Source organism: Phocoena sinus, chromosome 9, assembly GCF_008692025.1.
Source record: "Phocoena sinus isolate mPhoSin1 chromosome 9, mPhoSin1.pri, whole genome shotgun sequence".
NCBI classification, from domain to species: domain Eukaryota; kingdom Metazoa; phylum Chordata; class Mammalia; order Artiodactyla; family Phocoenidae; genus Phocoena; species Phocoena sinus.
In genome coordinates this window covers 46989282-47013211 of record NC_045771.1, presented here as the reverse complement: position 1 = coordinate 47013211, position 23930 = coordinate 46989282, and the positions used below count along the sequence as shown (strand labels likewise).

General features: G+C 43.0%; 1 protein-coding gene across 1 annotated transcript in view; it reads left to right on the top strand.

Moving 5' to 3' along the window:
* The window catches only part of WIPF3 (WAS/WASL interacting protein family member 3), an 89836-nt gene that overhangs the window by 40167 nt on the left and 25739 nt on the right, over positions 1 to 23930 (top strand). The window contains exons 3-4 of the mRNA XM_032643901.1: positions 16918 to 17050; positions 19192 to 19323. Of these exons, the coding sequence (XP_032499792.1) occupies positions 16918 to 17050; positions 19192 to 19323 (265 nt within the window). The remainder of the gene's footprint in view (positions 1 to 16917; positions 17051 to 19191; positions 19324 to 23930) is intronic.

Here is a 23930-nt window from a genome sequence, read left to right as displayed (position 1 = left end):
GTCACTTGAGACTCAGTTCTTTAATCCTCAGTGAGATAAAATTGGAAGCTAAAATACGGAGTGTGGCATTCCGATGTCCAGTATTAACGTCTGCCAGTAATTATCAGTATTAATGTTTCATTATGGATAATGCTATGTGACAACAAGTGGGCTAATTTTAACATCCGTTTGACCTTGACACACTGTTATAATGAGTCAGGGACAAATTGGGTGTCCTGTTTTACAAACAAGGAACTCAGACCCACTGAGGCATTAAGAGGACCCTGAAGCAGAAGAAGCAACTAAGCTGTGTTGCTTGTTCACAGTTACCAAGTTCTTTTCGGTAAATGTCAGAGGCAGGAAGTGGATGATGGTTATACAGCCTTGACACCATGTCATGGACCCAACATGTTATGGGCTGACTTGCGTCCCCCTCCAAACTCATATGTGACTGATAGGTCTTTAAAGAGGAAACTAAGGTTAAATAAGGTGATTAGCGTAGGCCTTAATCCAGTATGACCGATGTCTTTATAAGAAGAGATTAGGACACAGACACACACATGGGGAAGACCTTGTGAAGACGCAGGGAGGAGATGCTCATCTGCAAGCCAAGGAGAGAGGCCTCAGAAGAAATCAACCCTACTGACCCCCAGCTCTTGGACTTCTAGCCTCCAGGACTGTGAGCAAATAAATTTCTGTTGTTTAAGCCACCCAGGCTGTGATTCTTTCTTATGGCAGCCCTAGCAAACAAATATACAAGGCCTGTATTAGTAGGCAGGGGCAGAAACTGCTCACCGGCTCCCTCGGATCAGTGACACCCCTCCTCTGTCCTCGCTATTGCTCCACCACACTGGGAGGAAAGGTCACTGGGGCAAATCTAGTTCCAGAGTCAGTTCTCCCCAGAGGACTCCCCACAGAGTCTGCATCTTGCATCTTCCCTCCCTGCTGTGTATGCACATCCTTTCCCCCAAGGCTTTCCACTTTTTTTTTCTGTTCTGTTCTTACTTGTTCTGTTTTGTCTTGTTTTGTCTACTATTTGGAAAATGCAGAATCTCTGATTAGCAGGGGCCTTCTGTCTCTAAGACCTTGTTTAAAGGCCTTTGCTCCTAACGTCATAAACGGCTGAGCGTGCTGCACAGGTAATGCATTTCAGAATCAATGAAGAGGTAACTTCTATTTCTAGAAGCTTGTAGGGAGAACTGTGTCTAATCCTTGCCACCTTAGATGGTTCTAGCATCCATTATAGGTTGGTCTTTCAGCCATCAAAAAGCAAATCGCTCTGCTTGCAGGCCGCACAGCAGCTGTTGAATCCCTTCTTGGGACCTTGTTGTTGTTGATTCTTGCTGGAATAATGGGGCTCAGTTATGGCTGGAGTGGATGGGTAGACCCAGGGTAAGCCCTGCTGGCTCTTAATAGAAAATGGGATCACACCCTTGGACAGAAGGTAGATGGGGTGGGATTCATATCATGTAAAAACCTCGTGGGCAGTATAAGAAGTTTGAGAAATACTTTTTTTTTTTTTTTTTTTTTTTTTTTACTTCAGTTACGTTTCATTAGTAAATCTTAAAATCCACCAGTCAGTAGGCGTGTTACTCTAATGTCTGGGGTGTTTTTTTCAAATCATTGTGCTAGGCTGCGAGATTCCCAAATCAGTGGAGCCTGTTGGTGTCTACGTTAAAACACGATAAAACACATGAAAAGATAGGAATACAAAGTAATGGGTATTCATCGCAGCAAGGACAAAAGAGTGTAGGTTAGCCAGAACTGAGTGATAACAGACCATAATCCTTAAAGGATCGTGTTAAAATAGCTGCCTTCCTGACCAAAATGGAAAACAGTGCAGGTAGCGCGCCCAGGCACTCACTCCAGGCACTTCCATACCCCCTCAATTTTGCACTCTGGGAGCCTCTCCCACCCCACTCTTGTCCTGGCTCTGTGACATAGTGCAGTTAAATTTTACTTCCTCATAACCTAGCATTTCAGAAGCTAAACCAAGTTGTTTCCTTTTCAAAAATAATCGTGACACCATTTTTCTCAATTATTTGAGAAAAATATAAATAAATGAATTCTTCTTGATTTTAATTTCATTATGCTCCATCTCGTCCCACAAAGAGTTGACACAGCCATCTTTTAAAATTCTGCTTCCGCAAACGTTTCCTAAACCCTTTCCACAGTATTTGGCTTCTACAGATTTTTTTTCCTGGTTTATCAGGTATTTAATTCATTGGTTAACCAAACAAATCAAAAAGTTCTGTACAGGCATCTGCTAATTCAGTGGTAAAACACACCTTCCAGATCTCCAACTCCTGGGGACTAGCTGTTGCCATTGGTGTCATCTGAGGCATCCACTATTCCTTGACCCCCCTCTAGACCATGACTTTGATGACTAGAGTGCTTTAATATGACGATTTTCTTTAAAATATTTCCATATAAGCACTGGAATGTATCTGTGTGTGTATGTATGTGACTTGATTATTTTTAATAGACTTTTTTTAACGTCTTTATTGGAGTGTAATTGCTTTACGATGGTGTGTTAGTTTCTGCTATATAGCAAAGTGAATCATCTATACGTATACCTATATCTCCATATACCCTCCCTCTTGCCTCTCCCTCCCACCCTCCCCATCCCACCCCTCTAGGTGGACACAAAGCACAGAGCTGATCTCCCTGTGCCATGTGGCTGCTTCCCACTAGCTATCTATTTTACATTTGGTAGTGTGTATATGTCCATGCCACTCTCTCATTTCATCCCATCTTACACTTCCCCCTCCCCGTGTCCTCAAGTCCATTCTCTACATCTGCATCTTTATTCCTGTCCTGCCCCTAGGTTCTTCAGAACCAGTTTTTTTTAGATTCCATATATATGCGTTAGCATACGGTATTTGTTTTCCTCTTTCTGACTTACTTCACTCTGTATGACAGACTCCAGGTCCATCCACCTCACTACAAATAACTCAGTTTCGTTTCTTTTTATGGCTGAGTAATTTAATAGACTATTTTTTAAGCAGTCTTAGATTCTCAGAAAATACAGAGAATTCCCTCGTCCCTCCTGCCCCCCAGACACTCAGCCTCCCCCACTAACAACAGCTGATTTTTCATCGAGATTTAAATTCTGTGTTTCGTCCAACGTTCTTTATCTTGAAAACCATCCCTTTGATAGTGTTGTTACTCAAAATGAACAGAATAAGTACCAAAGATTAGTGGAATTTTAAAAACGTAGTTTACGTGTTAGTTTTTTACTGTCTTACATTCATGTAATGTAGTCATATTTTCTGCCAATAATACCAAGTATTATTGGTTCTTAAGATGGAATTAAATGTCTTAGAGATCAGAGTAGTAGCTGGCACATCAAAAGCAGTTAGTTTTTGTCGACTTCATTGATATTCTGTTCCTTAAAGAGTCTTGTGACTTCTAGATGCTTCATCATCTGAACAGACTTCAGCCTGGAAGAAGAAGGGCTGCCATCACTGGTACCAGTAGCCTGGTGGTCTTTGAATGGCCTTTCCCCAAGCAGGACTGGAGCCCCTTCCTTGGGGTGAGGGGTTGACTTCACTGAGATGTCAATCCATCAGTGCAAAGGAAGGACAGTAGACGGGGAGATATCTCAGTTTGCAGAAGCAATGGTGCACCACTCCGACTGCATATAGCCTCAGTCAGCAGGCCTAATTTTAGGAGATGTAAAACAAAAACTCAGTTGAGTGAAGTGAACTAAAAATAGACCCCCATTTATTCTGTTATAATTCACTTCCTCAGATGATAGGTCTGTTCCATTTAAGCAAAATTCTTTCCCTGTCATAATTGTCATAAAGATGTTTCCAGGATTATTAAGAACAATGAAAGCCTACATTTCATCTTGATTCATTGCAGCTGGCGTGACCTTCTATCTATTTCTGCTCTCCTCTAGAATTGCTGGCATTCAGTGAAACAGATGCTACTGTATTTTTAAGGGAGGGTTTGAGGTGGCCCCATTTTATTAAAAATATACAAGGAGTGTCATTAATAAGAGTATGTTGTATGAGTCACACTTTGGTGCCCTGGCAGGCCCTCCTGTGATTCTCATGACAAAAATACTTGTTTTATTTTAAATTCAGTGTATTTTCACATTAAATAACTAAGTTTATTTTAGTGAATTTTGGGCAGCGTTTATTATATATAAGGCATTGTGCTGAGCACTGGAAAGGTTAAGACATAATTTCTGCCTCAAGGAACTTACTTGGGGAGGACAGATGCACATCAAGATGTGAAACATATGATCTCAGCAACTGGCACCAGAATCCTTCTTAAGGAGGGACCTGTCTTTGGGAACATATCTTTATAAACTATGAAGAGGTGGGGCGGGGCGTGGAACTTGAGGGCAGGAATGAAGCAATAACAAGAATGACTAAATGGCACCACGCGAAGCAAGGGGAAGAATTTGCTTTGTTCCTAAGAGGTTGAGCAGAGGGAAAAGATAGTTAAGAAGGGAACGAGGGCTTCTGTCGTGGCGCAGTGGTTGAGAGTCCGCCTGCCGATGCAGGGGACACAGGTTCGTGCCCTGGTCCAGGAAGATCCCACATGCCGCGGAGCGGCTGGGCCCGTGAGCCACAACTACTGAGCCTGTGCTCTAGAGCCCACAAGCCAGAACTACTGAGCCTACGTGCCACAACTACTGAAGCCTGCGTACCTACAGCCCGTGCTCTGCAACAAGAGAAGCCACTGCACCGCAACAAAGAGGAGCCCCCGCGCGCCGCAACTAGAGAAAGCCCACTCGCAGCAACAAAGACCCAACGCAGCCAAAAATAAATAAATAAAAAATAAATTAAAAAAGGAAGAACACTTGATATACACAACATGGATGACTCTCAAGTGAAGAAGTTAGGCTCATATAATTGCATACCATATGCTTATGTTTCAAAGACATTCTGGAAAAGGCAAAACTATAGTGACAGAGAACAGATCAGTGTCTGCCAGGGGTAAAGGATGAGGAGGGTGTGACTACAAAGGGGTAGCACTGGGGAGTTTTTGGGTGATGGAAGCACACTGTATCCTGATTGGGGTGGTGGTTACACAAATCTCTATGTGTGTTATACGTAATTCACAGGGATGTTACCGTTCCCTGAAAAAGTCAATCTTACTATATGCTAATTTAAAAAATAAAAACAAAATAAAAAATACAGCTGAGAAAATTTGGCAAGTAGAAGACAGAAAAGAGATGGAGCGAATGGTATGGGCACCAATGACCGCATTTCACAAAACAGAGGGCCCAAACATAATGTCAAATGCTGACCCCAAACAACAGGAGTTCAAAGTGTATTCCTTAAAGTTACACAGTGTGATGGTAAATTTTGTGTGTCAGCTTACTGGGCTAAGGGATTCCCAGATAGCTGGTAAAACATTATTAGAACTACCATATGGCCCAGCAATTCCACTCCTGGGTATATATCTGAAAAAAACCAAAACATTAATTCAAAAAGATACATGCACCACAACATTCATAGCAGCATTATTTATAATTGCCAAGATATGGAAGCAATCTAAGTGTCCATCAACAGATGAATGGATAAAGAAGATGTGAGATATATATACATGTATACACACACACACTGGAATACTACTCAGCCACAAAAAATGAAATTTTACCATTTGCAGCAACATGGATGGACCTGCAGTGCATTATGCTAAGTGAAATAAGTCAGACAAAGATAAATACTGTATAATATCACTTGTATGTGGAATCTAAAAAATACAACAAACTAGTGAATATAATGTAAAAGAAGCAGACTCCCAGATATACAGAATTAATTAGTGGTTACCAGTGGGGAGGGAGGGGAGGGGCAGGGGAGGGGCAGGAGAGTGGGAGGTACAAACTATTGGGTGTAAGACAGGCTCAAGGATGTATTGTACAACATGAGAAATACAGCCAATATTCTGTAATAACTGTAAATGGAAAGTAACCTTTAAAAATTGTATTAAAATCTTTTTTTTAATTTAAAATTTTGAAAAAAATTATGTGGAAATGTAAAGAGTCAAATACACCTCCCCCAAAATGAAAAAACAGTAAACAATCAATATCTAACATAAATAAATAAACAAATAACAGAGAAAGTAGTATAAAATACTATGTAATGTGTCGAAAGAAGGCAGGATTAAGACTATATGGTTCTTTCACCTTTCTGTCTGCCTTTTTCCCTATGTATTTTTTAAACCTCTTTCGTAAAGTTATATTTTTGTTATTAGGAAAATATTTGTTACATCTAGATATATATGGACAAAACGTCAAATATAAGTACATACTGGAAATTAGGTACTTCTATGCCATAATTTGCAAGAAAAGTATAACTCCTTAGTTCTAACATTGCCAAACTGAGACTGTTGCTCTCATGCATTCTACAACAAAATTCATTGAACATCTCCTATGGGCAGGGACAGAGCAGGTGGAAGCCAGACACTTCGACATATGACTTGCTGGGTAAGGTTCAGGAATGTGCCAGCAGAGCAGAAACCCCTGGAATCGACTCAGTCTACCTTTGGGCCTTGCTGGCACTTATGCAACATACATAGGTCACCTCAAAATGAGTTGAGTTTGCAGCCCCAGGCTTATGTTTCCAACTGACTCCTGAACATCTCCACGTAAGTGTCCCACTAGCACCTTAAACTCAACACATCCAAGACAAGCTCACTATCTCCCGCATATCATCCCCCAAACCACACACACACGTGCACACACCTGTGCACCTGTTACTCCTCTTGTGACATGGATCTCAGCAATATCCTTCATGTTAACCACCTCGAAACCAAGAACTCCCTGTATCACACTCTTGACGCCAGGCAGCATGTGGGATCTTCCCGGAGCAGGGCTCGAACCCATGTTCCCCGCACTGGAAGGCAGACCCTTAACCACTGCGCCACATGGAAGCCCAAGGGTTCTTCCTTTTTATTTTCTTATTTTTATTCCATTGCTGGGTAGGATTTTATACGTTTAATCCATTCACTCAATGAAGGACATGTGGGTTGTTTTCTGCTCTTGGAGATTGTGAATAAAGCAGATATAAACCTTCAGGTACAAGTTTTGTACGAACATATGTCTTTGTTTGTCTAGGGTAAATACCCGGAAATGAGATTACTGGGTCATATGTTAAGTGTACGTTTAGCTTCATATGAAACTGCGAAACTGTTTGCTAGAGTGGCTGTACCATTGCACGATCCCATCCACAATGTGTGAGAGTTCCAGTTGTTCTTCATTCTCACCAGCACATAGTACTGTCAGGTTTTTGTTTTGTTTTGCTCTATTTAGCCATTCTAGTAGGTGTGAGGTGATAGCTCATCATGGTTTAAATTCCCTGATGGCTAATGATATTGAACATCTTTTTATGTTTTTATTTGTTTCCTATATATACTCTTTGGTAAAACACCTAAATTTTTTAACTGGGGTGTTTTTTTCTTACTGTTGAGTTTTGGGAGTTCTTTATACATTTGGATGCAAATCCTTTGTTGCATCTGCAATTTGAAAATAGTTTCTCTCAATCCGTAGCTTGTATTTTCATTCTCTTAGTAGTGTCTTTCCCAAAAGAAAAGTTTAAAATTTTTGATAAAGTCCAATTTAGTAATTTTTTCTTTTAAAGTTGTGCTTTTGGTGTCTTGCCTAAGAACGCTTCACCAAACTCCAGGCCACAAAGATTTCTCTGTTTTCTTCTAAAAATATTATAGTTTGACATTTTACATTTAGATCTACGATCCATTTTGAACTAATTTAAGTATAAGGTATGAGGCTTAGGTTTAGTTTCATTTCTTTGCATATAGATGTCCAATTGTTCCAACATCATTTGTTGAAAAGACTAGCCTTTCTCTATTAAATTACCGTTGCACCTTTGTCAAAAATCAGTTGACCACCATTGTGTGGATCTATTTCTGAATTCTCTGTGCTGTTCCATTGATCTATGGATCTACCCCTTTGCCAGTACCATGCCACCTTGACTGCTGTGCCTGTAGTAAGTCTAAAAATCAGATAATGGTGAGTCCTCCAACTTTCACTTTGGCAAAATTGCTTTGTCTGTTTAGTTTCTTTCCCTTTCTATATAAATTTTAGAATCAGCATGTCTGTATCTATTTTAAAATCTTATTGAGATTTTAATTGGCACCGGAGAATTGAACTATATATCTATGTGTCTGTAAATATCTCTAAGTCTCTGGGTCTTTACTATGCGGAGTCTTCCAATTCATGAACGCAGTATATCTCTTCATTTATTTAGGTCTTCTTTATTTCATCAGCATTTTAGTGGTATTTAGAATCCAATATCCTATGCATATTTTGTTTGATTTATGCGTAAGTATTTCATTTGCACTTGGACCTATTTTAAGGTATCATGGGGTTTTTTTTTAAATGCCAGTTTCCAGTTGTTTATGAGTAGTATATAAAAATATGAGTAGTATATAAAAGTAGTATGAGTAGTATATAAAAATATGATTAATTTTTGTGGGTTGACTTTGTATACAATAACCTTGCTAAACTGACTTTCACTTTTTGTGTATTGAAATTTTCTACATAGAAAATCATGTTGCCTATGAATAGGGGCAATTTGATTTCTTCCTTTCCAATCTGTGTACCGTGTATTTCTGTGCTTTACCTTATTGTACTCACTAGGACTCCCATTTATCATGCTGAATAAGAGTGATGAGAGGGAGTATCCTTGCTTGGTCCTGATGTTAGAGGGAAAATATTTCATCATTAACTACAATGTTAGCTGTAGTTTTTTTGTTGACGCCCTTTATCTAGTTGATAGAGTTCCCTTTCATTCCTACTTTGATGAGAGTTTTTGTCATGCATGGATATTGAATTTTTTTCAAATGTTTTTTCTGCTTCAATGTATGTGATGATCATGTGATTTTTCTTCTTTAGACTGTTAATATGGTGGATTTTATTGATGGATTTTTCTATATTGAACCAGCCTTGTGTTCTCAGACTAAACCCCATGCAGTTGTAGTTTATTATTCTTTTTATATATTACTTGATTCAAGTATATATTACTTGATTTTATATATATACTTGATTTATATATTACTTCTTCATAGTTAAGGATAATAACATTTGCCTTCTGTTATGTAACCATAATTAAGTGTTTCTTGTTTTGTCTCTAAAAGTTGAGTCCTGTAGAGGTAAGGTAACTTGCCTAAGCTATGCCACTAATAAATGGTGGATCCAGGATCCCATCCAAGATGAGGGGACTCTGGAACCCTCTTTTTTTTTCTTTTTTTTTTTTTTTTTTGGCGGTACGCGGGCCTCTCACTGTTGTGGCCTCTCCTATTGTGGAGCACAGGCTCCGGACACGCAGGCTCAGCGGCCATGGCTCATGGGCCCAGCGGCTCCACGGCACGTGGGATCCTCCTGGAAAGGGGCACAAACCCGTGTCCCCTGCATCGGCAGGCGGACTCTCAACCACTGCACCACCAGGGAAGCCCCTGGAACCCTCATTTTTAACTGTAGAAACGTCTGTCTCCCACTGATATAAGGCTGATGGGCCCCTCCATGGGTGACTCACTCTATTAGGACTGCTTGGCCCATGACAAACTGGACCCAGATGCTTCTGTAAGTGGTAACTCAGCCAGATCAGAATAGTAAATTGTAGAACTGACCCTTGAGCCCAGCTCCTTCCACTATATCATACTGCCTTCTTAACAGCTAGCCAGCAAATAGACTTTTGGCAGCCCAGCAGCACCAAAAGAAGTGGCCAGGGAAGAACAAATGATGTCAGGAGCATGGACCACAGAGACATCAGGCGGGGTGTAGAGGATCACCTGCAGGCCAAAGAAGGACTCCTTGGGTGCTAAACAGAGAAGGAAGGGCCTGCCACTCTTCATCAGTGGGGCCCAGAACTGGAGTGAAGTACAAGGGTGACGATGGAATTATAGAGCACATATGCCGAGCAGACTAGGTCTGTTGACCTAGGGGCCTGACCCAGAGGGGTTTGGAAGCAGGTTCTGTAATGGATGAGAATATCATCGGATCCAGCAGTGAGACCCTTTCAGTGCTGTCCTTGAGCTAAGCTGTAAGTCATTGTTTCTCTAGGGTCCAATCCAAGTCCAGACCCAGAGGCTTCTCTTGGATTCTCCATCCAAAGGACCCAGTAAAGTGACGGTGAGAAAAGAAAGTCTAGATACGTTTACATTATCATCTGTAATAGGTGAAATACTTTGGAAACATCTTGAACTTTCTAGAAAGTTTGGAATTTCCCATCTTTTGATTATTTTTGTTACCTTTGTCTCCTTTCATATTTGAGCAGTGCTCATAATCTTTATTCCAGAGTCAAGAAAGGGAGGCCATATGCTGAAAACCCTGCATTTTTCCCTGCAGCCAGCAGGGAGGTGTGAAAGGAGAGTAGGGGACCTAGGTGGACCAACAGGGTTGGCCCACGCAAGCCTCTGTGTTACCTGAAGAGGGAGTTTCAGATACAGGCTATTTACAGTTGAGGGCATCAGCCTCACAGCATAGGGTTACTCTAAGCAGTTTCCATTTTAAGTGTTCTCAGCCCTCCCCCGCTGCCAAGACAGCTGCTGGCTCACGTTTAATGCAGTAATCAGACTGTTCTCAGAGTCCATCATTCAGCCTTGGCTGTCCTTTCTGGCCCTGGCAAAGGCCTAGCACTTAGCTCCTTGGGCCCCAGTCTCTCACTCTCTCTCTCTCTCTCTCTCTCTCTCTCTCTCTCTCTCTCTCTCTCTGCGCCTCTCTCTCTCTGCCTCTCTGCCCTTCTTTTGCTTCCGATGCCCTTCCCTGCCCCTTCCTTCCTACTCTGGCTGTCACACTCCATGTGAAGCAACATCTGCCGTGGTCCTGGGTCAGAAGACAGTCGGGCCACTCCCCCTACCCAGCTGCAGGCTTGCCGTGTATTTCCTGGGTGTTCAACCTTCACTGTTTTCCTGGGTGATGTCATTACTAAGGGGTTAGCGTGGTGGTTAAGAGAGCCTGACTTGCCTGGGCTCACCTCTCAGCTCTCCACTTACTAGAGATAGATAGCCTGCTTCCCCTCTGTGCCTCATCTGTAAACTGGAGATCATACTCATAACTAGTACCTACATCATGAGATTGCCCAAGTGCCCTTTAAATGAATTAATACACGTAAAGTACTTGGAACAGTGCCGGGCACACACAAATGCCTTCCCATTTCTTTGTCTTCTTGCTGTTGCTGTCACCCTTTGCATGTTGCAGCTTCCTTACCCAGACTCCGAAGTCACCTTTGTGTGCATAGTAAAGAGAAAGAACCAGATCTCAGTGAAAGTTGATTATTTCAAATGAAGGAGAGGAAGGAGTCACAGGTTTCAAGCTTCGATGAATGGGAGAAAGCCTTTGACAGAAATGGTAATGCTGGGAGTGAGGAGCTAGAACTGATGACAGTAGGGTTATCTCACTAGTTTGCAAATTAATCTGCTGGGATGGGAGCATATTTCTTTTTGATAGTACTTTTTGTCTAAAATAAATAGAAGATATGAAACCTCAACCAGTTTTTGAGACAGTGTTCCAACTATGTATTATTTCTTAGCAGTTCCTAGCGCCAGGTCCTTGACTACCAATGCTAGGCTCTTTTTTGAGTTTACAAGGTTGTTCTTTGCAGGTCCAACACAGGTTTTTAAAGCAGTCTTTCTTATAATTTAAATTTTAGTCTTGAAAGCCTGGGAATGGTGGCATTATCGAATAAGAGAGAATGGTGCTGAATCCCCATTTCTTGGGACAAAGTGACTGAAGGATAAAAGTGTGAAGACAGTTTGAAGAATCAGGGCTGTGGCGTAACCTCAAAGGCAGTGGCTTCTCTTCCCATGCCTGCATGTTTTGTTGCGGCAGACAGATGTCAAAAATCTAGGGACTTAAAGTTTATATAGATTTCATTTCAACAAAATACTGCTCACAGTTTTTTTTAAAAGCTGGATATGCTGGTACTCATAGAGGAATGGCTTATTTTTTGCACGCTATGAGTTACCACTCAAAAATCAGAGGAAAAGCAATATGTAAAAGCTATAATATTTGGCAAGATATGAGTAGTGCTATAGAGAATTACAAATGATGTGCTTTGGAGGGGCTGTGTGTGGATCATATAAAGAAAAGGCTAGTTGAAGAAGTTTTTAAAAAAAGATCTTGTATAGAAAACTGTTTTTGATGTAGAGCTTAAAGGAGAAGAAAAAGTTTGGGCAGGTACAGCAGGGCTGAGGCAGCAGGAGTATTCCCAGAAGAGGCAGAAGCGTGAGCCCAGGATGGGAAGTACAGTTGTAGGTAGGGAGGCACTGCTCTACAGTGGAACTGCTTTATTACATTGGTGTGGGTAGAAAAATGTTGGCATCTATAGGTAAACTCAGGCTAGAATGCAGAAATAGTCAAGCCCAGCAGGTGATATTAACGAGGACTTTGACAAGGGAAATGGAAAACCATTGCAGGTTTTGAGCAGAGTCACTTGATCCGGGTGGCAGGGGCACTACTAAGGGCAAGCACGTTGTTCTAGGAACAGAAAAGGGCTCTTTATCTGGCCTTCCAGGATCAGGAGGCCTCCTGGAAAATAGCCAAGAGACAAACGTGAAAAGAGCAGAGAGATTAGCTCAAGCTAAGGTCCAGAGGTGAACTCCAGCCTGGAAGGCTCAAGAAGCGGAAGGTCTGGGCTGGTCACTAAGGGCCTTGTGCAACATACGGGACCTGAACTTGATCCTGAGGGCAGTGGGGCACCAGCAGAGATTTTTATGGAGGGGGAGGGACATGGTAAGTGACATGTCCCTTATACTGATCACTCTGATGGCTGTGTGGAAGAGGATGAGACAGGAGGCAGGAAGACCAGGTGAGGGAATCCAGAAGTGCTGGTGGCCTGCATTAAGTCAGCATCACAGAGATGGAGAAAAGGAGCCAGATTCTAGAGTAATCACTCAGGAAAAATCAACAGGAGTTTGTGATGGAGTGGCTGTTGAGAACAAGCAACAGGGAAGGGTCTGAGTTGGCCTCCAGGTCCTTGGGCAAGGAGGTAGATGCCAGCATATGGTAACCAAAGTGATGCCAGGGGAAAGTTCATTTTCTCTGAAAATATTTCCTGTCTCTCTTGGATCTCAGGCTCTCTCTTCTCCTACATAAAGACGGTAGTAGCCGGAGGAAGGTAGGGCCAGTTCTGGCTGTCCTTGGGATTCAGATTTAGTAAAGAAATGCAAGTACCCTGGTGACTGATACCTGTCTGCCCCCAAGTTTGGAGGAAGCTGAGGGCTGGGCTAATGAGCAGGCTGTGTACCTGGAAACCTGAGTACTAATTTGAGGTTGAACAGCCACATTGGAGAAAGTCCCTTTGGGAGACTGCAAGGCTGGCATTGTACTGGAATGATTGGGTTTAGATCATCTTTGAGACAAACGACCTGCTAGATTTGGATCAAACCCCTAGATTTTGATGCGGGTTTCTCACAGAAACCAGGATCAATCAGACAGATGTAGTAATGGCATAGGGTGGCAGGGTCACTAAATAGCAGGAGGACGTGCATTTCATTCCATTTGGGCCGGACTGCCATCCCCCTCCCCCAAACTGTACTGAAACCCGATCAACTCATTTGTTGGAATGACACATGGATATGCCAGAGCTTTTATAATTTATCAAGACAGGAGGACAGACACCTCATCACCCTTGGCCCAGTTAGCACTGTTTCTAATATTCCTGGTTCACTTCCGTTTTTCAGCCTGTATTTGGCCGGCGATGGGCTAATTTGCATTACTCTTCTACTATTTTGCCTCTTTTTAGGATCCAGGCTGTTCCACTGGAAGCTTGTTTTAGAAGAACCGAGTCAACAAAAGCTTTGTGTGGAACTCAGCAAATTGTCACACCCGATAACAATGTTAAGAAAGAACAGGAGCAAACTTCGAAATGATGTTTTAGTTTTTTGTTTTGTACATAGGGGGACGGGGAGGTGTGTTTGGTGGATATATTTACCATGGGAAAAGTGTTCAGGAGTGACTGTCTCTCTCGATTATATCTTTAGTGAAGTTGCCAATAATCAGGATTTACATAGAATAAAAGACCCAGTGAATATTTGAAAATCTTCTCTTTCCTGTTTCTGTATACTGTAACCATGGTAACAAGACTTCTTAGGCTTGTAGATTTTTAAGAAAGCAAATTACGGATGAATTGTTAATAAATATTGAAGGTGGAGTAGAAACAACTGTCACGGTAACTATGGTCTTCAATGTGCAAATGAATATGTCCTTAGATGTCCTTTTGTACAAAACCAATTAAGCTGTAGTCCCCTTAGCCATGAAGTTATTCGCTCTTTCCTACCTCACAGGAGAGGACTGAAGGATACCATACTAATTTCAGGTGAGGGAGAGCCCTCTGGTGGAAAATCATCAGGGCAGACAGTGGCACAGGAAAAAAAGCAGAGAAGTCAAAGAAGGAATGTTAAATTTAGTCCATCGAGTTGAACTGCAAAACATAAACATGATGGGACTTGCCATATCCTCCTGCTGATTTGGAAGATTTTTATCGACAAGTCTGTCGTGTGGAATTGTCAGGAAGGTATGGAGGCCTGTGCTAAGTAGGAACTCAAATTAAAATCATTATTCCAAGGATACACAATGTTCTTCATAGCCCTCACCTAAAAAGCTTGGGATGGACGAGGTCAGGGAGTGGGGGGGTTGCATTTTGGTAATAAATTTAAAAATCTAAAGTAGATGAGACGAACACCACCACCCCTACTCAGGGGTTGTTAGAGATAGGGTTCCAGTTGCTTCTTTAAACGGAAGAATGCAATTCATTGTGTTGTTTTTCTTGTAACTAGGAAGAAAATTACAAAGCACTTTCACCCCCTAATCCCTGACCGTAATACGTGCCTGAGATTATAATGCCACATTTTTACAAAAATTTTCATAGTCTCTTGGCTAGGGTCATGGTATTTCTGTTAGCCCTTTATTCTTATTACTAATTATTTGTAAATATGAGAGGAGACTTTAAAAATCTTAAAATTTTGCAGTTTAAAATGACTTACTGGCTAATTGTTTATAGAGGGAGATTTTAAAAATCATATTGTGTGGAAAATACCCCGCTGTACACGTGCATTCATACATACATTCCTAAAAAACATATATCGTTAGGGTTGGGGCCCCTGGCTTATAGCTGTGTTATTGACCATCATCTGTGAGCCCCTCTCAAGGGGTCAAAAAGCATGTTTCCAGGCAATAAGAAACTCACTTTGAAGCTTATGCCCTACAAAGCCTGTGTAAGATGCATCACCAGTGCAGTAGAGTTGGCCGGTTAAAATGTGGACCCCAGCACCTTTTAGCTAAAACCACAATTGCCTTCATTTCCAGTCTGTGACACTGGAGAGTCTCTGACTGTCTAGTTGGCAAACCTGGTTTGTCCTTTTCTGACAAATGGCCGTATGGAGAAAATGGCTATAGCAAGAGCTTGTAAATCCTATCTGTCCTTCAAGGACCATCTAAGTAAGGTCTCCTGTCTTCCTTGCAGCCTGAACTCTCGGGGTCTTCCTCTCTGTGAGACTCACATGGGCGCTCAGTCATATGCTGCGTTGTATGGTGGCTTAACTCCTTGCATGGGTGTCCTGTCTCCCTGGTAGATGCATATGCCCTTGAGGGCAAGGCCAGTGTATCCTGGGTCTAGTCATTCATACTCATTCATTCATTCACTCATTCATTCATACAACAAATAGCTTTTGAGACTATCTGGGGCCAAGTTTTACTCTCTGGAGATGTACTGGTGAACAAAACGAACAAGATCTCTTTCTGCCCGTGGGAGTGGTGAACCTTCAACTCATACCCACAACTGGAAATTTTCCACAAGGAAAAATAAATATAAATATATACACTGTGATAAAACTTACAGAGGAAAAAAGAATATAGTGCCATAAGAGAGAACCCTGGGTGGCCTTATTTATGTTGGGGGTCAGAAAACACCACCGAAGTAGAAATGTTTAAGATGAAAACCAAAGACATGGTATATTCCCCATGTACTAAAAAGTACTTCTTACTTCGAGAAATGTTTAATCAGCTCTCAGGTCACGTGGTATAATACTACTAGCTGCAGGGGGTGCTCCTGGCTGTGTCTTCCAGTGTGACCACACCCTTCCCTTATTTGCCACCAACCAGTCTATCTTCTTTCTGGTGCTCCCTAGTTCTAATAGCCCATGGAGACCCTGCCGTGTCAGCACAAGCTATAGTGGAAGTGAAACAGCTGGACTTCGGTGCTACTTGCAGAGATAGGACAAAGGTTCTTCTCGTGAACATATTTACAAAGCATTTTAGCAGTCTAGAGAACAATTATGCTAACCACAGCACCATGCCCTTGATGGCTGTAATGCTTCAAAATAAAAAGCACGTGGCCTTTGGAATTCAGCAGATCTGGGTTTGAAGCTAGCCCTGTGACCTTGAAGAGATTTCATAGTCTGTTTTCTCATCTGTAAAATGAGGGCAAACCCCCTTGAAACTCACAAGGTTTTGTGAGGATTAACATAACGCACCCAGACACAGAAGAGAAGGCAGTCGCTAAACCTTCATTGCAATCCCCTGTACTTCTTTCTTTCTGGATTTGGTCCGGGAGGGACCTGGGGACACCAGGCAGCGTAATTATTCAGAACCTGGAAGCTGGAGTCAGGAACACACAGACAGAAGCCCAGATAAGTGGGTGGGGCCCACCTAGGAGGAGAAAGAGGGGCTTTGCATTAGGGCTCCTTAAGACTTATGGGAGTTTGATCACAAGAAAGAGTCCGTTCTAGGTCCCCCAGGAGAGGGATGTGAGCAGGGCAGGAGGTAAGTTTCCCTCAAAACCTGAGACCCATAGGTAACTGCATTGGTGAGATGGGCCTTGGGAGTGGTGCAGGGGAGGGCAAACAGGAAAGGCAGAAAAGTATGGGAGGAGAAACTTACCTCGAATAGGACATACGGCTTGTCTTGCAAATGTCTGCAAATGTTATGATTATAATCAGATCCCTCTTAATCCTTTACAGGTAAGTACAGATGCTTCCAGCTTGAGAAAGACAGATCCCAAAGGTCGGAGTGCACTGTTGGCTGATATCCAGCAAGGAACTCGCCTACGAAAAGTCACACAGATCAATGACCGCAGTGCCCCGCAAATCGAGAGTAAGTGAGCACGTGGGCCAGGGCGGCTGAGAGCCAAGGGCAGGCCATGTGAGGCTCAGCCAGACACGCCTGGCTTGCTCAGGGCAGGAGCCACAAATGCTACCCAGGACACACATCAGGCCATCTCAGACCTGCTCAGTGTACAATTCACGTGGGCGAGAGAATCAGAGCCACCCTTCCAGGTCTGCAGAGGGTGTATAGCGTGTCTACCATCACTTTTCAAATGCTTAAAAAAAAAAACTTCATGGTAAGATAATTTTTTAGTTGTGATAAAATACACATAATATAAAACTCACCATTTTAACCATTTTAAAGTGTCCAATTCAGTGGCATTTATCCATATATATTCAGAATGTTGTTGCATCCATCACCCCTGTCTAGTTCCAGAACATTTCCACCACCCCAAAAGGAAACCCATACCTATTAGCAATCCCTCCCTAGTCCCTCTATCTCCCCGAATCCCTGGCAACCACTAAGTCTACTTTCTGTCACTATGGATTTGCCTCTTCTGCATATTTCATACAAATGGAATCTTATGATACGTGGCCTTTTGTGACCGGCTCCTTTTATTTCCCATAATGTTTTCAAAGCTCATCCATGCTATAGAATGTATCAGTACTTTACTCCTTTTTATTGTTGAAGAAGAGTTGATTGTATGGATGTACCACTTTGTGTTTATCCACCGTGAGACAACATTTAAAGATCATTTACCCTGTGTCAACATAGTCCTCAAATTGAATGAGAGAAAAATTCAAGTCTCAACATTAACAAATGCACACAGATGTCCACAGAGCCTGGCAAGGTTTTTGTTTTTCACAAGGAAAAATATTTCTGCTGAATTCTCTCACAGGATCATATGACTGTGTGTTTCTGTGACTTCTAGAGTATGATGGTGTAAAAGGAGCCCTGTGCCTGGGTCAGATGACCATGTTGAGTTCTGATTCTGCTACTGGGCAAATCAGGGAAGCTCTCTGAGGCTCAGTTTGCTCATCTGTAAAATGGGGAGATAGTAATACCTGCTCTCTTTTTTTGGTCAAGATTGTTGAAGGCTGAAATAATATATGCGGAAATATTTTTCAATGTCAGGTATTATTATGTCTCCATATATTTTGCTATGATACCTGATGGTAATTCTCAAAGATAGTCCTAAGATATAATTGTATCTAATATCTTTAATTATATATGTTAATGCACATGGATAGACAAATTATTTTAAGACATATTTTCAACATTGATTATAATAAAAATTAGTTTCTGGCTAGACCCACCATCTAATTAGTTAAGCCCAATTAACAGATAAATCCATTTTATTGGAACACTCATTTCTTTATCATTCTAGTGAAGAGGTGATGTATAATGTTAATACTTGGAATAATCTGGCCACATTCATCCAGGAGTGGGCACTGTGCCCTGATTTCTCTGTGCATATTAGCTTCAGGCTGTGAACATTTTCTGCCAGGAATTCTTGTAAGCTGTCTTCTCATTTTATGTAATCACATACATCTGGAAGGCTGGAATTAGTGACACCTCTCCTCAGGGGCTCATGAGCTTTCTCTTCCATAGAAAAAGAACCGGTGCAGGGAGGAACATGGGGCGCGGGGAGTGGGAGCCGGGGAGACAGAGAAGGAAAATGCCAAAGCAAAAATCACTGCAGACCTTCACTTCCTGCTTGCAAGTCCTGGGCCAGGCTCTGTAGACAAGAAGTTAAAATTACTGCCTGAATTAAATCTGTGGGTTTTCTTGGTCTAGTCCCCCCACAAAAGCAGTCAAGTGAAAATGGGGTCAGCTCTATACATAACAGTGTCTGGGTTTTCTAATTTGAAAGGTACTACCAGTTACCCCATTGGCATCTACTAAATGGCAGTATAAGGATGCTTTTTTTTTTTTTTTTTAATCCCTTTTCAGAGTGGTCACTACTGATGGTTCTTTGGTAGCTTGGAGAGGGTGGCAGACAGGCCTGGGCACATGAGTCTATAGGGTATCAAGGCAGGGGGTTCTTGAGAAAGGTACTGGGTAGAAGGGTAACACTGGTGGTGAGAAAAGGACGGCTGCCACAGGCAGTGTTAGACCACAGTCGGGGTGAGAGTTGGCCACTCAGCTCTGCTCACAGGTCCTCATCTACTCGCCTCTTCTCTCTAAAGGTTCTAAAGGAACCAACAAAGAAGGAGGAGGTCCTGCAAACTCTCGAGGCGGGAGCACGCCCCCAGCCCTGGGAGATCTGTTTGCTGGTGGCTTTCCAGTGTTACGACCAGCAGGCCAGAGGGATGCAGCAGGTAAGGAAGAGTTCCGACTGGCTACCCTGTGGCCCTTGTCTCCTTACCTTGTAGAACCAACAGGACAATCCTCACCTGCCAGTAAGTGACATGTTGAGAGTGAACAGTTATATGGTAGGAGATCACATATTTGGAAGCCTGAGCACTGGAAGTTTCCAAAACACAGAATTGTTTTTAAGGGATCTTTGAAATCTTCATCCTGTTTAAATCATCCCACTGTAATCACTGAAGAATGAGTTGCCATAGTGTAGAGTCTTTAGCAACGGTGAGATCGTGGCCCACACTGCAAAGTATGGATGTAAATCACAATAGAAGATCTTAGTGACATCACTGTGGACTCGCTGGCAATGGTGAGTTGTGATGGTTCTCCAGCATTGTATCTGTTAGGTGTTGCTGTGTAACAAACCCTAAACCTGAGGGGCTTTGAATAACCATTTATTTAGCTTACAGCTCGGTGGGTTGGCAATTAGGGTGGCCTCAGCTGGGCCCCAGCTAGCATCTACAGGTTGCGTCAGTGGCTTTGCTAATCGTATATTTCTTATGTCTCTGGTGCCCCTGCTGGGACAACTGGCCTGACTGATCCCTCTGGTCTCTCAGGATCTAGCAGACTATTTAGGTTTGTCTTCATGGTGATGGCAGGATGGAGAGGACAGAGTATATAAAGCCTCTTGAGGCTTAGTCTTTTTTATTTTTAATAAATTTATTTATTTTCTTTATTTATTTTTGGTTGTGTTGGGTCTTCCTTGATGCGCACAGGCTTCCTCTAGTTGCGGCGAGCGGGGGCTACTCTTCATTGTGGTGCGCGGGCTTCTCATTGCGGTGGCTTCTCTTGTTGTGGAACACGGGCTTTAGGCACGCGGGCTTCAGTAGTTGGGGCATACGGGCTCAGTAGCTGTGGCTTGCGGGCTCTAGAGCACAGGCTCAGTAGTTGTGGCACGTGGGCTTAGTTGCTCCGTGGCATGTGGGATCTTCCCAGACCAGGGCTCGAACCCATGTCCCCTGCATTGGCAGGCAGGTTCTTAACCACTGCGCTACCAGGGAAGTCCTGGCTTAGTCTTGGAACTGGCAAAGCATCACTTCCTACCACGGCCTGTCGCCCGAAGCAAGTCGCAGGCCAGCTCAGAGACAAGGGTGGGCAAGAGACTTCAACTCTGATGAAAGGAACTGCAAAATCACATTTCCAAGACTGTGGAATCAGGAATGCGTGGTTAATTGAGACCATTTTTGCAACCAGTCTACCACAGTCATTTGTGTTTTAACAGGTACCAGATGTTTCGAAAGCACTGAATTAAAATCGGGCAAATATATAATTATTATGTGCAAAAAAAAAGTGTTTTTCCTATTACTGTGCTCTTTAGTCAGAAAGATATAACAAAATCCAAGAATTTCATTTGTCTAGGGAATATCAAGCCCCAAACGTTCCTGGTCTAGAGTCTTCTACCATGTGACTTCTCTAACCTCTTCAGTGGCCTCTGTGGCTGTTAGATGTTCCAGGGTGCATTTGCTGCCGTCACTTACTGATAAAGTCAGTTTGAACCTTCGGAGCCATTTCATCTCCTCATCTTTGCTGAGACTTCGGCAGATAAGAAGGTGCTGAAGTCCTCCTGAATAAAGAGAGCTGGCATTCCTCAGTGCCCGCTTCTTTTTCAAGATTCCTGAGTTGGATCCAAAAAAAAGTCCTCGGGGGTATAAAACTTCCACTGGTCTCTCTTCACACAAATAAAGATAGGAAAGATAACCGCCAGTGAGCTTTTAACAGGGATCAGCCAAAGGGAGTCAGCAGTGTTCTAACTTGTCTCCAATAGGACACAAGTGCCAGATGTTTGAGCCACTAGGTGAAAGACAAGAATTGACCTTTTTGGAGGCAACAAAGACCATAATGAAGTGACTAATTATGCCTGTTCCAGGATGGAAACTCAAGAACAAGCCAATAGGTAGATACACGGGCTGGGTGCCATGTCAGAGTAAGACAGACCATGGCTCTCCTCTCTCAGAGCTCTCCTATTGACCCCTTTGTCATTCAGAGAAAAGGACTTCGGCCCTTGCTACCTGTCTCATCTTCTGTGCTACTACCCTCCTTGCTGTTCTTGCACAGGCCAGGCACGCTGCTACCACAGGGCCTTTGCACTGACCGCTCCTATGGCCTGAAACACTCTTACTAAGGTGTCCACATGGCCCAGTCTCCCTTCCTTCAAGTCTCTGCTCAAGTGGCAGCTGATCAACCTATCAGGGAGGCTTTTACTCATCATCTCATATATTGATAAAATATGAGTCCCACCCTCTCATTCTGTATTCCCTCTACCTTGATTTATTTTTCTTATAGTTATCACCATCTGACATATTATTTATTAACTGGTTTCTTTCTTTATTTTCTGTCTTCTCCCTCTAAATGTAAGCTCCATGAAGGCAGGAGCTGTGTTGTGTTCACTGCCTTACAAGTGCCCGGTGCGTAGTGGGTGCTCAGTAAGTATTTGTTGAGTGGAATGTGTGAGTGGGTAGTGTGGTCGCTTAGAGCCATCAGGCCCAGAAATCAGTGTCCAGTGCTCACACTACTTTTAGCGGCCCATGAAAATGTTTGAATTTCTTTTAAAATTTAAAATACGTGAACTTTTAGGGTCAAAGATTATATTTGTCTTTATACCAAAGCAGTCAGGAAACATAATTTTAAAAACATTTTTTAAGGAGGAAGGGGCCCACAGAGGCAAAAGCGCCCAGGGTCTTTGAAAGTCATAATGTGGCCCTGGCTTAGAGCTCCGAGGGAGGGATCGTTAAAATAAGATATGATGAGTAAACGTCACTGGCTTGTATAGAATGTGTAATGAGACTTCCATGCAATCCAAGTTCTCTTGGAAACATAGACAGATGGAAAGAGGAAGCCATAGTTCATCTTTTGATAAACCCCAGCCTCTAAAAGCTGATTCCGTTCACATCAGTGAAGCCCCCTTGATGCTCTTGAGCTGGTCCTTCCCCACCCGCTTCATGGTCTCCTCCTGTGTTTCAAATTGGATTTCTAGGGCTAGCGTTCATGTTCTGAAGGAAAGCCTCCTTCCTTCCTTCCCTTGGTGCTTGCTTACTCTTGGAGCCCTCTCTGCTGCCTGGTTTCCTCACCTGCACTGATGCTGATTCCCGTGGGTCTCACCTTCAATTCGTGCCGCCCAGCTCTCTGCTTCTTCCTGGAATGGGCATGAACATAAGCTGGGCAAGGATTTGTGCTGTCCTTGTTTCTGCTGCTCACATTATGATAAAAAAAAAAAGGCTTTTCCCATTTCTCATTAGGTTGGTCATTTAAAAGGTTTTGGAATCTTGGATACGTGGTGTTCCCAGACACTTAAGGGGTTGATTCTGTTCCTCAAACTTGTTATCCTTTTAAAGTTCATCTGGAAGATGGGCACAGAGGGAGGCCTTGCCTTGTTTGGAGAGCAGTCTGGGTCCTCCATCTTCTTCTCTGTGTACTATGGAAACCGGTTTGAGACCTTGGATGCAGGAATCCCTGAGGCTGACACCTATATAAAATGTCTCACGTTGGAGTTGCAGGTGGACAGATCCTGTCCCTGGAAAGGCCAGGTGGGGACCTTCCACTCCTGGTCATGGTCAGTCAGCCATTCTGGAAATGCCCGCCTTAGACCTCCGGTGGCACCAAGTCCGCCAGGGTGGATGCATAGGTGCAAAGACATTATCTCCTCCACGACCACCTCAAAGAAAATTGCAACAGAGAATAATGACACCACCACCCTGCCTCAAGAACAGCATTCCACAGTTGAGACTTGTCCTGAGTCGTGTTGTCCAGGTGGCTGTCACATCATAGCCAGAGGAGGGTCATCTGTTTGGAAAGCCAGATACCGCGGTCCTGCTCGCTTAGTTTCAGCCCCAGGATCGCCTCTTCCATATCTTGCCTTGATTGGCCTGACTTGCGGCGTCAAGTACTTTTAGCACCTGATTGGGTAAACACTGGAGACTCACGGGCTGAAACACTCAGAACCATCAACAGCTGCTGGCATTATAATCTGACATGAAAGCTGTGTTTCCTATTCTGCAGCACCGGGAAGTTGGAGGTGTGAGAAGCAAACATTTTTTTCAAGTGTTTTCCACATGTTTTCATGGAGATTATAAAATATAGGGGTGCTGGAATAGGAAACCTGTATTCTCCAAAATTCCTTTTAGGAAGAGCAGTGTATTTATTCAGAAGAAATGTCTTAATATGCCTCCTGAGTGGAGGGTGGATCCTCCAAGGACATATTTAACCGACTGCGGAACTTCTGTGCAGTAAACAGGGAGAGGAACTTTTTTCTCCTCAGAGCGACAGAGGGGAAAAAAGGATAAGAAGTGGCAGTTGGGTGAAAAGGTGTGCAAAGAGTGAGGAGGCCCCAACCGGGGAGCACCCTCCACCCCAGTCGCCCATAATGTCCACCAAACACAAATGCTTACTGTGAGCAAGTCGTTGTTGCTGTTGAGTTCAAGAGGCATTGGATTTCAGGTTGGAGTTGATGTGGTAAAGGATCTATGGGGTGAGGAAGCCAGGTGACCAGGAGGCAGAGAGCCCCTTAGAAATGGGCACAAGTCTTTGGGAAAGGGAGCTTTGAACTTCCAGAGTGCATGGAACCGGAAGG